This window comes from Populus nigra, chromosome 18 (assembly GCF_951802175.1).
Source record: "Populus nigra chromosome 18, ddPopNigr1.1, whole genome shotgun sequence".
NCBI classification, from domain to species: domain Eukaryota; kingdom Viridiplantae; phylum Streptophyta; class Magnoliopsida; order Malpighiales; family Salicaceae; genus Populus; species Populus nigra.
The window spans coordinates 897,675-910,655 of NC_084869.1; the positions used below are offsets into that span (position 1 = coordinate 897,675).

General features: G+C 35.1%; 2 protein-coding genes and 1 non-coding gene across 4 annotated transcripts; all 3 read right to left on the reverse strand.

Moving 5' to 3' along the window:
• Nucleotides 1-610: 610 nt before the first annotated feature.
• On the reverse strand, nucleotides 611-3,478 carry LOC133678294 (pentatricopeptide repeat-containing protein At2g13600-like). The gene has a single exon (XM_062100577.1). It carries the CDS (start codon nucleotides 3,371-3,373, stop codon nucleotides 815-817), a length of 2,559 nt encoding a protein of 852 aa, XP_061956561.1. The 5' UTR covers nucleotides 3,374-3,478; the 3' UTR covers nucleotides 611-814.
• Nucleotides 3,479-6,063: 2,585 nt separating this feature from the next.
• Nucleotides 6,064-6,137, reverse strand: TRNAI-AAU (transfer RNA isoleucine (anticodon AAU)). Its single transcript has one exon. It is a non-coding gene; the product is annotated as a tRNA-Ile (tRNA).
• A 2,593-nt stretch (nucleotides 6,138-8,730) lies between these two features.
• LOC133678015 (dof zinc finger protein 1-like) lies at nucleotides 8,731-10,776 on the reverse strand. 2 transcript variants are annotated; one of them, XM_062100165.1, is made up of 2 exons: nucleotides 10,608-10,776; nucleotides 8,731-10,090 (listed from the first exon to the last, which is right to left on the reverse strand). In XM_062100165.1, exons 1-2 carry the CDS (start codon nucleotides 10,632-10,634, stop codon nucleotides 9,227-9,229), a joined length of 891 nt encoding a protein of 296 aa, XP_061956149.1. In that variant the 5' UTR covers nucleotides 10,635-10,776; the 3' UTR covers nucleotides 8,731-9,226. The 2 variants fall into 2 exon arrangements, with proteins under 2 accessions (XP_061956149.1, XP_061956150.1); XM_062100166.1 differs by lacking the exon at nucleotides 10,608-10,776 and adding an exon at nucleotides 10,491-10,589.
• Nucleotides 10,777-12,981: the final 2,205 nt, after the last annotated feature.

Below are 12,981 nucleotides of genomic sequence, written 5' to 3' on the forward strand. Positions count from 1 at the left end.
TATTTACGTTGACAACAATCAGCTTAGAAACATAAAATCTCTTACTGAGTGCAAATCATGGAATAAGGGAAGTTATTTAAAGTTTAGACTTGCAAGTTTTCGGTAATGTTCGTGCCTATAGTTGTTATCATCTAAATGTTTTATATAAAATTTTTGTTTCTCAAACAAATCATGCCATCTATTTTGTGTTCACCAAGTTATGTGACATTCTACACATCTTTCTCTTAAACAAATTGTGTTATGTGAAATTAGAATCTTATTTCTCTTAAAATAATCATATTATATTTCAGTCGCATTTAATATCATTACCATCATGAATTTATTGCACCTAGGCTGTTTCTATCTACATTGAGAGCAAGCTGCTAATAATAATATCACCGGATTTCATAGAAGATGAAAACTTTACTCTGAAATTTCTAGTTGACTTTTTAGAAGCAAAATCTTTCATCATACATCTGTAATTGCATAATAAACATTATATATAGTTTTTCTATGTTATGACTAATGAATTTTATTTCAATAGATAATTTTGTCTATCAAATAACTACTAGTCTGTTAACATGAGATATCAATTGAGAAATGACACAGAAGGTAAGGATACTTGAGTCACTAGACATGAACAGAATATTAAAGATAAGATTTTCTGCCAATATCAACAAGGAAAGGCAACTTTCCATGGTCAAGTTGAAGGTCACCTCTCATAAAAAGAAGTAGTTTGTAGGTCTTCAGACAACAGTAGTTGTATTCTCACATGCTATAAAAATTTGTACAATGCTGGTATATGCATCACATGCTAGCTTGTTGTATACTTGCATTACCCATGTACCATCCCTGTTTTCATGTGAAGGGCTAAGTAATCTAGAGTAGCATAAATCTCTTCTGCTCTCTTATGAGATCTGTCACAAGCAAGAAAGGAATGAATTTCATTCTTGTCCTCGATCCAACTGCATCCAGGGCTCTTGTGCATTCCCCTATCCTTCATCATGCCTCTTACTCTTGCTAGGTCAGTCCATCTCCTAGCATAAGCATGTAAATTAGCCAGTAATACATAGTTTCCACTATTGTTTGGCTCCAATTCTATCAGCCTCTCTGCTGCAATTTTTCCCAACTCAATATTACCATAAGTAACACAGCCTCCAAGCAAAGCACCCCACAAAACTGAATCACATTCCACAGGCATTTTTTTTATAAGCTCATAAGCTTCATGAAGCTGTCCTGATCGACTTAGAAGATCAACCATAGATGTATAGTGTTTTAATGTGGGTTTAACGTTATAATACCCCATCAAATCAAAAAACTTACAGCCTGTCTCGACTGATCCAACATGAACACATGAGGAGAGAACAGACAGGAAAGTCACATGGTCTGGTATAAAACCTAAGGCCAGCATTGTTTGAAAGAGAGAAATTCCCTCCTCCCCATGTCCATGCATCGCATATGCAGTAAGCATGGCATTGTGGGACACCAAATTAGGGTTTGATATCCTATCATAGGCTAACTGTGCATACTTTAAACTTCCACATTTTGCATACATGTCCACAAGGGCTGCTCCTATGTGGACATCTTTGTCATAACCACATTTAATTGAGTGTGCATGAGCTTGTTTTCCTCGCTCAAGAGTGGCCAACCTCGAGCAAGCAGGGAGAATTATTCCAACTGTGTAAATATCAGGCCTCAACTTTGAGATCTGCATTTCAGAGAACAACTGCATTGTTAAATCTAACTGTCTGTTTTCCACAAGACCTGCAAGAATGCTGTTCCATGTATAAATGTTTGGATGATAACCATCTCCTTTCATCTTCTCAAGAAGATATTGAATTCTTTCAATCTGGTTACTGCGAGCATAGCCTGAGATCAGAGCATTCCATGTTGGCACATCCTTCTCCATCACCTCATCAAAAGCCATCTGGGCAGCCGTTAGGTCCTGGCATTTAGAGTACATTTCCACCAGAGCCCCACCAACAAAGGTATCCGATTGCAAGCCCTTGACAAGGGCTTGGGCATGTATCTCCTTCCCTTGCCTCAAAGAAATTGTATCGGCACAAGCAGTCAAAACACTCCCTAAAGTAAAAGAATCTGACTCAATCCCTTCTTCCATTAGCATATTCTGAAACATGCTGAAAGCTTCATCAAACATGAAGTTTCTAACGTAACCTGAAATAATCGAGTTCCATGAAATTAAATCCCTTTCTATTCCTAAAACATCCATGAAATCAAAGAGCTCCTTGGCCTTGGAGACATCACCGCTTTCGCAATACCCAACAATCATTGTATTACAAGATAGTACATTTTTCAGAGAGAATTTTAAAAAGATCTTAGCCGCACCTCCCATATCACCACACCTCCTGTACACATCAACTAATGCATTCACCACAACAGGGTTAGAGATAAAATCATGTCTCGTGATATAACCATGGAGTTGCTTTCCAAGGTCAAGCCTTTGTAATCTAGCACATGCTGGAAGAACACCCGCCAAGGTTTGAGCATTCGGTACAAGCCCTTCTACTTGCATTCTAAATAGCATCTCTATGGCTTCCTCGTCATAACCATTCTGGGCAAACCCTCCTATAACTGCACTCCAAGAAACAACATTTGGCATGGAATAATCTAAAGACTTCATTTTCTCCAAAAACTCCAATGCCTCATAAACCATCCCATTAGCAGCACAAGCTGTTATAACAGAATTCCATGTTACACTATCTCTTTCAGGCATCTTTACTAAAACTTTCTTAGCATCATCCAAGCTTCCACATTTACCATACATATCTATCAAAGCATTACTCACATAAATATTCAAACAAAACCGAAACTTTATCACCAACCCATGTAACTGCCTCCCTAGTTCTACACTACCAAGGCCACTACAAGCCTTAAACACTAAAGGAAACACAAAGAAATCCAATTCAACACCGTCAAATTGCAATACTTGAAAGAGTAAAAACGCTTCCTCAAACAGGCCATGATCCAAATACACACTAAGAATTGCTTTCCACGAATGCAAGTTTCTCATTGGCATCGTTTCAAACAAAAAGTCTGCATCTTTTAACAAACCACACCTTGCATACATTTGAAGCAACTTGGTATCTACAAATCCATCAGCATCGAACCCAGTTTTGATTGTGTGAGCATGAACCTGCTTTCCCAGTTTTGGGCATTTACAAGAATCAAGAACTGAAGCATACTTGCTTGTATTTAATGGCTTATTGTCTAGTAGAGAGAAATTGGACTGGTTTTTTTGCTGAGAAATGTTAACCGGTTGATGGGCTTGTTTCAGTTTCTGAAAGGAAAGGGCAGTGAGGTTGTGAGGAGTGTTGGGGACATGGTTAAGTGGTGATGGGGGGCAAGCAATGGGTTCCAGCAGTTGGCTAGTCATTTTGGCTCATGGACAGGACAAGGTGCCCCTTCTCTTTGCAAGAAAACAGGCATGAAAAGTCGAACACATAAACATGGCAAATTGCTCAACGGGTGAATTAGTAATTACATCATATGGTCCTCAGATATTTTACACATAAACGGTAAACGTACGTTGTTATCTTAAGATTTTATATTTACTAGAAATGCTCTTAAATACTAATGGAGTATTTGAAAGTTTGGTATTTTTTATTTTTTTAAAGTATATTTTATTTGAAAAAAATTAATATTTATTTTAGTATTTTTGATAGTTTTGATGTGTTGATATAAACAAATTATTTTAATATATTTTTAAGTAAAAATTATGTTTTTAAAATATTTTGCACAAATAGGTTAAATATGCAAGTAATTTAATAATATTTTTTGTTATATTACTATTATTATGCACACGGTAAGCTGCAATAATTAATATAAAGATTTGTTGAAATTTTCATTATTAGGAAAAATCTAAACTTCATTTTCTAATTAATGTTTTTTTTTATTGTTTTAAAAAGTTTTAGGTTTAGTTTGTTTAAGAAGTTGCGTCTATATTTTGTTTAAAACACGAACACAATATGTTTGATAATAGTAAAAAAAAAAGTAGTTTATTGTTCATGGGACCCATTGAAATCTTTGTTTGTAATGTACGGCAAAAGAAAGCAGCGCTGAGCTGTTTTTGTGGAGAATACATCACTTTTCACTGTTCACGTGAATAGTAAAGTCACCTTTCATTGTTCCGCCCAGACCAAGTCCGGTTCAAAGCCAAACGCATTAAACCGGGTCCGACCCAGTAAAATAAAAAAAATATTTTTTTATTTTTAATTGTGTTTTATTTAAAAAATTAGTGTTTAACATTATTCAATGACACTACATAAATTAGACGGAGATTGCTTAATGACATGATATTTATAAAATTTAATCACAATCCCAATTTTATTCTTGATGATATTTTACCTGATGTTGTTGCGCGCTCAAAAAATCATGAAATCTGTAATTCTTGTCGAATGAATTATATATAATGGAATTGTAGATTGTTTAATGAAACAATAAAAAATATTTTATATAAAGTATTATTTATTTCATGAAGTAATAACAATAGTTAAATTTACAATATTTAAATTAAAAACCATCAATATAAATATATATTTTTTGAAATTATTTTATAATTTTAATTTGAAAAACATTTTTAACCAAACACATTAAACTACTTTTTATTTAATTTCAATTTTAAACAAATTTAAAAATCATGTTTTTCAATTGAAACATGTACAAATTATATTTTATCCATTCTTATTAAACCGTGTTATTTTACTCTCTTTTCTTTTAAAAAAAAAAGCTATTAAGCAAAAATGGCCTTCGAAAAGATGGAGCTACTGCTACTGATAGAACTTCTGTACATTATAGATTTAAGCTCCCTTTTAAGAGCAAATGCAAATGAGGTCCAAATCTCCTTTGAGACAACTTGATTTAGGGAGCTCGGTCCCTTCGATCATGCTAGTGCATCGAGCTCTCCCTGTCAAAGGAAACTTGGAGCCACAGGTACTGTCTCGCATTTTGGGTACCGGGGAATAAGTGAGCAGAAATGAACAATGAAGAAACTGCACAATAGCATGGTGAGCAAGATCCCCAGCTTCTCTATCAGACAAGAAACTAGCCTCTGCTATAACAATAAAAGGAAAATACAAGCCAAATTAATACACACCAAGACAATGCAACTTGAGCAACCTTCTTCCCCTCAGTAGGTGCTCTCGCTAGCATTCACAGACACATGTCAAACTGCATGCAGATGATCAGTGCAATATGTACATGGCTGCTGCACAGTGAGTTCCAATAAATGCATAAATCTTGGATTTGACAAGCAAGTCCGTACATGACACCATAACATGCAAAGAAAAAGAAAACAAATTTCAAGACAATAGCTTGCAAAATCAACACAATTATTAGTTTGATAAAAAGGGAAAATACAATGGGTAGCAGAACGAAAATTTGGTAGTTCACCACATCTCAGAAAATGCAGTGCATGAGATGATCAATAAAAGCTAGATTGATGCTTACTTCGATAGTCAACTTATCATTTTTCCTCAAGTAATGAAACAATTTCCTCAGAAACCAACCGTTGTAGAGTACAAACTTGATGGCCTCCTATAATTGTGATACAAAAACCTTCAGAGAGAAATCACAATAAACCGTGAGAAAACTCACCAGATTGATAAAATTATGAATAGTCGATGACGATGGCCAAATTGTGGGCTGCATTTAGTAGGCGACCTTTCCCAAATCAAAAGCAAAATATATGAGTACCAAAAAGAAATGCTCGCTGCCAAGTATTTGACCTTTAAGAAATGAAATAAGGTCTGCCAGAAACTGTGAGATGATCTAATGAATACATGACAATATGGGATGTTAACTAATGAACTTGTCAAAGCTTAAGAGCAAATACAAAAGTCTGCCGGCAAGCAAAAAAAAAAAAAAAGAAAAAAGAGGAACCCAAAAACATGTGCTGGGCACCCCCAGCACTCTTTGTGGGCAAACTTCTATCATTTTTTTTCTTAGCTTTTCTAACAATTTAGATTTAGAAAAAGGAAGTTAAAGATTTATTTTCTCATATTTTTCCTTTATCCTTTCTTTTTTATTCCTAATTTTAGCATCCAAATAAAAAAGAAAATGAAAACATGGCCCATGCAGGTTTCGAACCTGCGACCTTCGCGTTATTAGCACGACGCTCTAACCAACTGAGCTAATAGGCCAGTTGAAATCTCCCTTAGCTCTATAATATAAAAGCCAGGATTAATACTAGGAATTTTGTTTAAATCTCTGCCCGTCTAACGTCATTGCTGTCTAGACCTTTTAATTGCAACTGTGGTATCTCTCTCAAAGTTCGAGCCTGCATATATATATATATATATAGACACACACACACACACACTTTACACCTCAACACAACCATGAAAACCTCGAAGGGAAAACATTAAACATTAATTGATGAAGGTTCTAATCATAGCCTCTCAGTTTTCGATCAAAAAAGATGGTCATCAAAGCATTACTCTATATATCATTGAAATTTGTTCAATTTTTTTTGCTTGTATAAATGATTTTGGCTTCTCAATATATTCTTTGGTTCTTCCAATTTTATATTTCTACCTTAGCATTTGCCAATCGCAACCCCCGACGAACACAAAAAAATGAATAATACATTTGATAAATAATATGATTTTACTTTAGGGACAAAAAAAAACTAAAAGATTTGGCCCATGATTCTGCAGCCAAGCTAAGAGGCTACTTAAAGCGGAAAACATTCTGTAATTCAAAGATAATTATTGAATGTTAACTCCATCACTGTCTGCTATGATCAAGAGCTAGGCAGCTTTCAGGTGTCCATTGTCATCCAGTACTCCAGTAGTTCTAAATAATTAACGTGACAATGAGTGACCTATAGACGGGGACATCCCTGGCTTCTGTAGATACGAGCTACTTTCACCATAATAAGCCTTCATCTTCATGTATAGTACTTGGATAGCACTCGAAGTTGCAGGCATTTAATGTCTTACACCAGTATAGAAACTTTTATAGGTGAAACCTTGATGAGGTTGCAGCCGGCATCAACATGTGGATCCAGCATGGAAAGTGTAATTGTCTATGTAAGCAATTTCCTTGTTTGCATGGAGTCGGTGCAATTGAGCGCGACATGCATTACATGGGGTTATGTGCAAAAAAATGAAGATATAAGAAGATAACGATGGAGTCCAAGAACAAACTTTAAGTTAGCCTCCAAATTATAACAAAACTCTCAATTGAGTGCCGTAGTTAAAAATTTTCCCACTGAGGTTTTTTCTTTTTATGTAAAATCTTTACAAAATTCCCCCACTTGAAAGGTTAAGATTTGAAGGGAATCCATCGACAAAGATTTGTTTGGAGACTCGATCAAGATCCTCATCTTATGACTAAAAAGTCTACCAGTGTGAAAAAAAGAAATAACTCTTGCCGCAACACAAGAACCGCATATATTCTTATTCTTCCGTAATCTCGTTAAAGAAAGGGCTCTTTGCCACCATACAACGGGTTCATTAAATAATGAACACCAATTACATTCGCAGTGCCTAAAATTCAACCACTGATTCCGGGGACAAAGGCAAGTTGCCCTCTCCACGGGAAGGGTTAAAAATATTCTCTATAATCGGTCACCGACACTAGAAAAGGAAACAAGAAACATCTGTCAATTTCATTGACAAATTTAGAAGAACAACTCAGCATAACAAGTTATTAGAAACATAATTGTTTAGCAAGAAAAGGGTCACCCCACCTCCATTAACGGCTTCAAGGTGTCCACATTGCATATATTAATGCAATAACAACTGTATAATCTATGCAGGATGTGCATACTATTTTCTTGTAAATTAATGATGGGAGTATGGTGATGATATATATATATATATATATATATATATATATATATATATATATATATATATTTCTTTGAAGGATTTGCTTTGTTTAGTGGAGAACATTATTCCTTGGCAGAGTAACCGAGGGGAATGTTTGTGGGACCTAACTAAGGAGACAGGAGGTGAATGCCAGTTCAAGCTAGAGCTTCTTTGTATTTAAATATACAATGGGAAAAAAACCGGGCAAGCAATTGTCTTTCATAGAATTGGGGCAAAATGCTGTGCGAAAGAGTTCAAATTGAGTGTCTAAAATAGGAAAATCTTGTAGCTAAGGATCGAATAGCATATATATATATATATATAAGACATGAGTAAGTTTTACATTGTGTGTCAACCTACTGCAACCCTCCTCCTTGGTGGAAAGATAGAATAGGGGAAATAAGAGGATCAAAAAGCACATTCCAAAAAATAAGAGGACCAAATAGTAGGAGTGCTAGAATAATGAAGTTGAATCATTGAAAAGAAAGTGGAGTAATTCATACATATATTAAAAAGGGAAAAATGCAGAATTGAACCCTTGATTAAATTGATATTAGAAAGCAAGCGATAGGTGTTATCTAAAGAAGCTTGCATTAGATCTCCTACGGGGAGAAAGTGGCATACCATGTGGAGAAATGGCTAATGGGTCATACCAAGTCGTGATCTGGTGGTTAATTATTCTTCTTCAGATCCTACCTTGCCTCATGAAGATTGCTTTAATGGGTGGAAGAATCTCAAAGACCAAGATGGTGTTGACAAGACCCGACACTTCAGGACCTGTTGGCAAGCAAAAAAGCAAGAGAAAGAGAGAGGAGAAACACGAAAAGTGCTGTAAAGGATTGACAGCCATCATGCCAACTCACTTCAAGCCCAAGAAAGTGAATAATCCTTATGGAAACAATCATCAATAATCATACCATACCGCAAATCCCAGTTCTTAATTAAAAATATTAACAAAACTAGTCAAATCATGTTCAACATCATCCTCATCACAGTACATGTTACACACTTAGAACACTTATGTCCAAACTTAAGCTAGGTAGGTACCAACAAGTAACTCTTGACGTGAAACCCAAAAGAGAGAGCTAGGTAAGTACATATTCTCTTTGTTCTCAATTTAAGTGAAGCCTGTAGACTTCTTGTTCCATCTTGAAGCCGTAGCTAAAATAAGCTTCAAACATGCATCCACATTGAGTAGGAGTGAGGAAGAAGACCAAGCAAGATGAAGTCAAGAGAAGGGAGGGAAAATAAGGATAGAGACGAAAGCAAGAGAGAGACATGGAACCCTACCTGTTAGCTAGTTTTGATTCAACATATAACAAGTCACTCACCAGGTGAAGAAAAAAAAAAGGTGGGGGGAGGGGCTATATTAAGATCAAACACAAGGCTAAACATTTTTCCATCATCTCTGTTAATTACCATGATCCACCACCTAACATTCCATTCCAATACCCAGCTGGAGCACTATCTCTTTGCTCTCTGGTATTCTGTTCAAATTCAGTATTGCTTGGAACTTGTTGCTTCATGTCTTCTATAGGAAACAAAAGCCTTGCACTACCACAAGTCTCGTGCACCCCTTGAGTGTTACTATACCCACTTTCAAGCCCTTCTAAAGAAAAATTCTGAGTTGACTTGAATTCTTGTAAAGGAAACCCAGTTGAAAACATGGTGTTGTTTGAATCGGATAGTGATGGAATTGACATGAAAGCACTAAATCCTCTTGAATTCATGGCAGTACTCTTGAGAAACTCCATGGGTGAGACGTGATGATGATGATGAGAGGGAGATGTACTTGAAGGATTAGGGTTTTGATGGTGGGTTTTGTTGCTTTCAGTATCAAAAGGTATCTCAACAAACTCAGACAAATTACTATAATCGTCAGCTGATGGGGGGTAAGCTAGATTTAGATCTTGACCTTCATGGATCTTAGGGTTTTGAGAAGCTGAATGGGGGGGATTTGGTTGGGTCAGATCAAGAGGAAACTTCTTTGAAGCAGCTGCTCCTGCTGCTGATGTTGATGCAGTACTTGATGACCTCTTGTTCTTTCTTGAACCACCACCAACAGGAACATTTCTTAAAGACCCACCTGCAGTCCAATACCTTCTACAAGTCTTGCAAAAGTACCTTGGCTGAGAAAGACTATAGTTGTTGTAGTAACAAAATTTGGTATTAGTGGAATTGCACCTTGGACAATTCAAAGCTTGATCCTTTTGAGGCCTTGCCCTTCTCTCTAACACATCAGGCCTTGAACCTTCCATTGGATTAACAGCACCAATCCCCTGAAAGTGAAAAACCATGGACACAAAAAAGCCATAATTTCAGGATTCACACAACACAAAACAAAGCCCTCTCACAACTCTTCACTCCAAATTTGGTAGATGAAGATGGAGAAAAGGAAAGTTGAGAGGAAACAAACAAGACATAGAAAACAAAAGGAGACTTGTTAACCCTTTGAGGATTACACGCAACAGGAAAAATAAAAACACTATAAAAACTTTTCTAGGTGCTTTATCAGATGGTGGAGATAAAAAGAAGTGCAGTCCTCTCAACTTTCAAGAACAAAGAACACATAAATTCAAACATTAGTGGGGGCTGATGAACAGCATCATCTCATGGAGAAAAAAGTGAACTTTACATATACTACCAAGCAAGTAGTAATCAAGAAAAAAACATACATACCACCAAACCAAAAGATAAATACTATTCTAATTAGCCTTGAAAACCCCAACCCAGAAAAGGAGAAAAGGGAAAAGAACAGCATGATTGTGTGTAGAGAAAAAAAGACGGTGTCTTTACCTGTGCCCACTGAGTAGCAGTATCCATGGATTAAAGAGGGGGGAAAAGGGGAGTTATGCAGTCTTTTGCTGAAGGAAAAATCAACAACTCTCACTTTCTAGCAAACTGGTCTTAAAAGCAAAAGATGGAAACGCATGAGACTTGAGAGGGTATTTGTGGTGTCTTCTCGGGTTGGTGTACTCGTTGTTTACTAGCATATCAAGAAATGAGAAGGGACATTCTTGTCTTTTGCTACTCTTTCGTTATCTTAGTTTTTTTTCGGTTACAAAAATGAGTGTAAAGAAAGAATAAGAAGAAAACACATGACGGCACAGTGTGAGCATAACGTGTTTCACAGCGAGGGAAAAGATACAGAAGCCGTGCGTAGTTGAAGAAATGATTTTAAAAAAATAATTATGTTTTTAAAATAGTTTTAGTATGAATTTTTATTTTTTTTAAATAGGACTTACAAAGAAAGATATGTAATTTCTATCTTTATTATCTTTTTTTTTAATACGTGATGGCAAGTATGAGTATAATGTGTTTAATTAGTATTTCAAAACAAATTAATAAAAGAGATATATATAGAAGATGAATTTAGTTGAAGAAATTAATATTTTTAGTTGAGTTTAGTTGAAAAAATCGATACAAATGCATGAAATAAATTTATATTTTTAAAACAGTTTTAAAATGAGTTTATATTCTATTAAAATAGGATTTACAAAAAAAAACAGTTTTAAAATGCATGATAATGATTTTATTTTATCATCTAGATCAAAATATGGACGTTATTATTTAGAGAGAATAAATCACCCATCGATATCATCATTGATCCATACTTTCTTCCGTTTCGAAAATAATATTACGTCTCGCACTTTATTTATATATAAGTGTTAATTTCATATATAGAAATATATATAGAAATATTACTTTGGTATATATTAAATGAGTGTTCGATAATATTTTATAGATGTTCTTAATTATAAAAGGGTTTTAGGTTAAAAAAAATATTAATTAAGAAACTCATGTTCTTACAATTTAAATGCAGACCAGGTGTACTGCCAGATAGAAACAAGGATATTTGGAGAGAAAAAACTCGAATTAATTTGGATATGTCTGGCCAAGTAAGATCCCCCATGTGCTGCAAGAACCAAACCCTTTCAAGATCCTAATTATTTGCGAAATTTATGTGAGCACACTTGATTTTCTTGGCACATGGTCAATGTTTATTGTTTTATGGTGTCTTTACGCGGTTGCACAGTGTGCTTTAGTGGGTAATCTCTGACCAGAGAACGAGAGAAAGCAACAATGATTCTTCTCCTCCTCCTCCTCCTCCTCCTGCTGGTTACTTTTCATGAATTCTTTATTATTCTTGTTTTCTAGTCCCTTGATTTAATTTCTTTAGTGGGAAAACCTGAGAGAGAAAGGGCTGAGGTAGGGCGGCTTCTTCCGCATGACAGGAGTCAGCAAGTGGCAGCAGCCCTTGTAATTGGACAGCATTTGTGCGGGCGTTTTGTGTCTGGAAAGAGCAAGCAGAGCCCAACTCTAATTCGTCTTTGTTCCCTATGTTCTTCTGAGTACAGGTAGGCGACCGTTTTTTGTCAAAGGAATTTTGATAGAAGTCTATAAATGCATGCATGCCCTACCTATTTATATATTATGAGGCTAATATATAGCCAAGCATAATTGACCATTCACTACTGGGATACTTGGGAATGACTCGATCGATCTAAAGACTTTGGGAGTCATGAAAGGGTCAGAACAATGGTTGAAACTTACCTTCTAAGTGACAAAAAATCTATGAAAAATGGCACCAAGAAGGTGCTGCTTTCCTTTTCAATCCACCATTTTTCTTTCCCCTGCGAAAAAAACCACTACATGCTAGTACGGGGACATGCTAGCCAGCTATTGAATGCTGAATGTGATTAATAAGCTGAGCTGTAACACTCTCTCTAGAAGCACAAGAAAATTGTAAAAGTTTAGTTTACTTTCTTTTTAGTTTTTTTTTTCTTTTTTTTTCATCATTGATTTTTATTTATAATATCCTCAGTGATTTTTTTTTCTTTTTTTTAATATATTATCATAATTTCATGATTTTAACTGTGAGTTTGATGGAATTTGGGTTGACTTAACTTATTTTTTTATATTTAATTAGTGGGGAATTAAGCTATATTATTTATTTTTTTAAAAAAACTGATTTTCTTATTAAATTATAGTGATTATATTTTTTGTTTGATATATTATACCGTTATTTATTTATTTAATTTAAATAAAACTAATTTATTTAATCTGGTTATATCTATATCTCTCGAAGTTATAGGATTTAAAAAAAAAAACCAAAAACAAACTTAGAACAATGAATATTAGTTTTTACATAAAAATCCTGACCCAATAA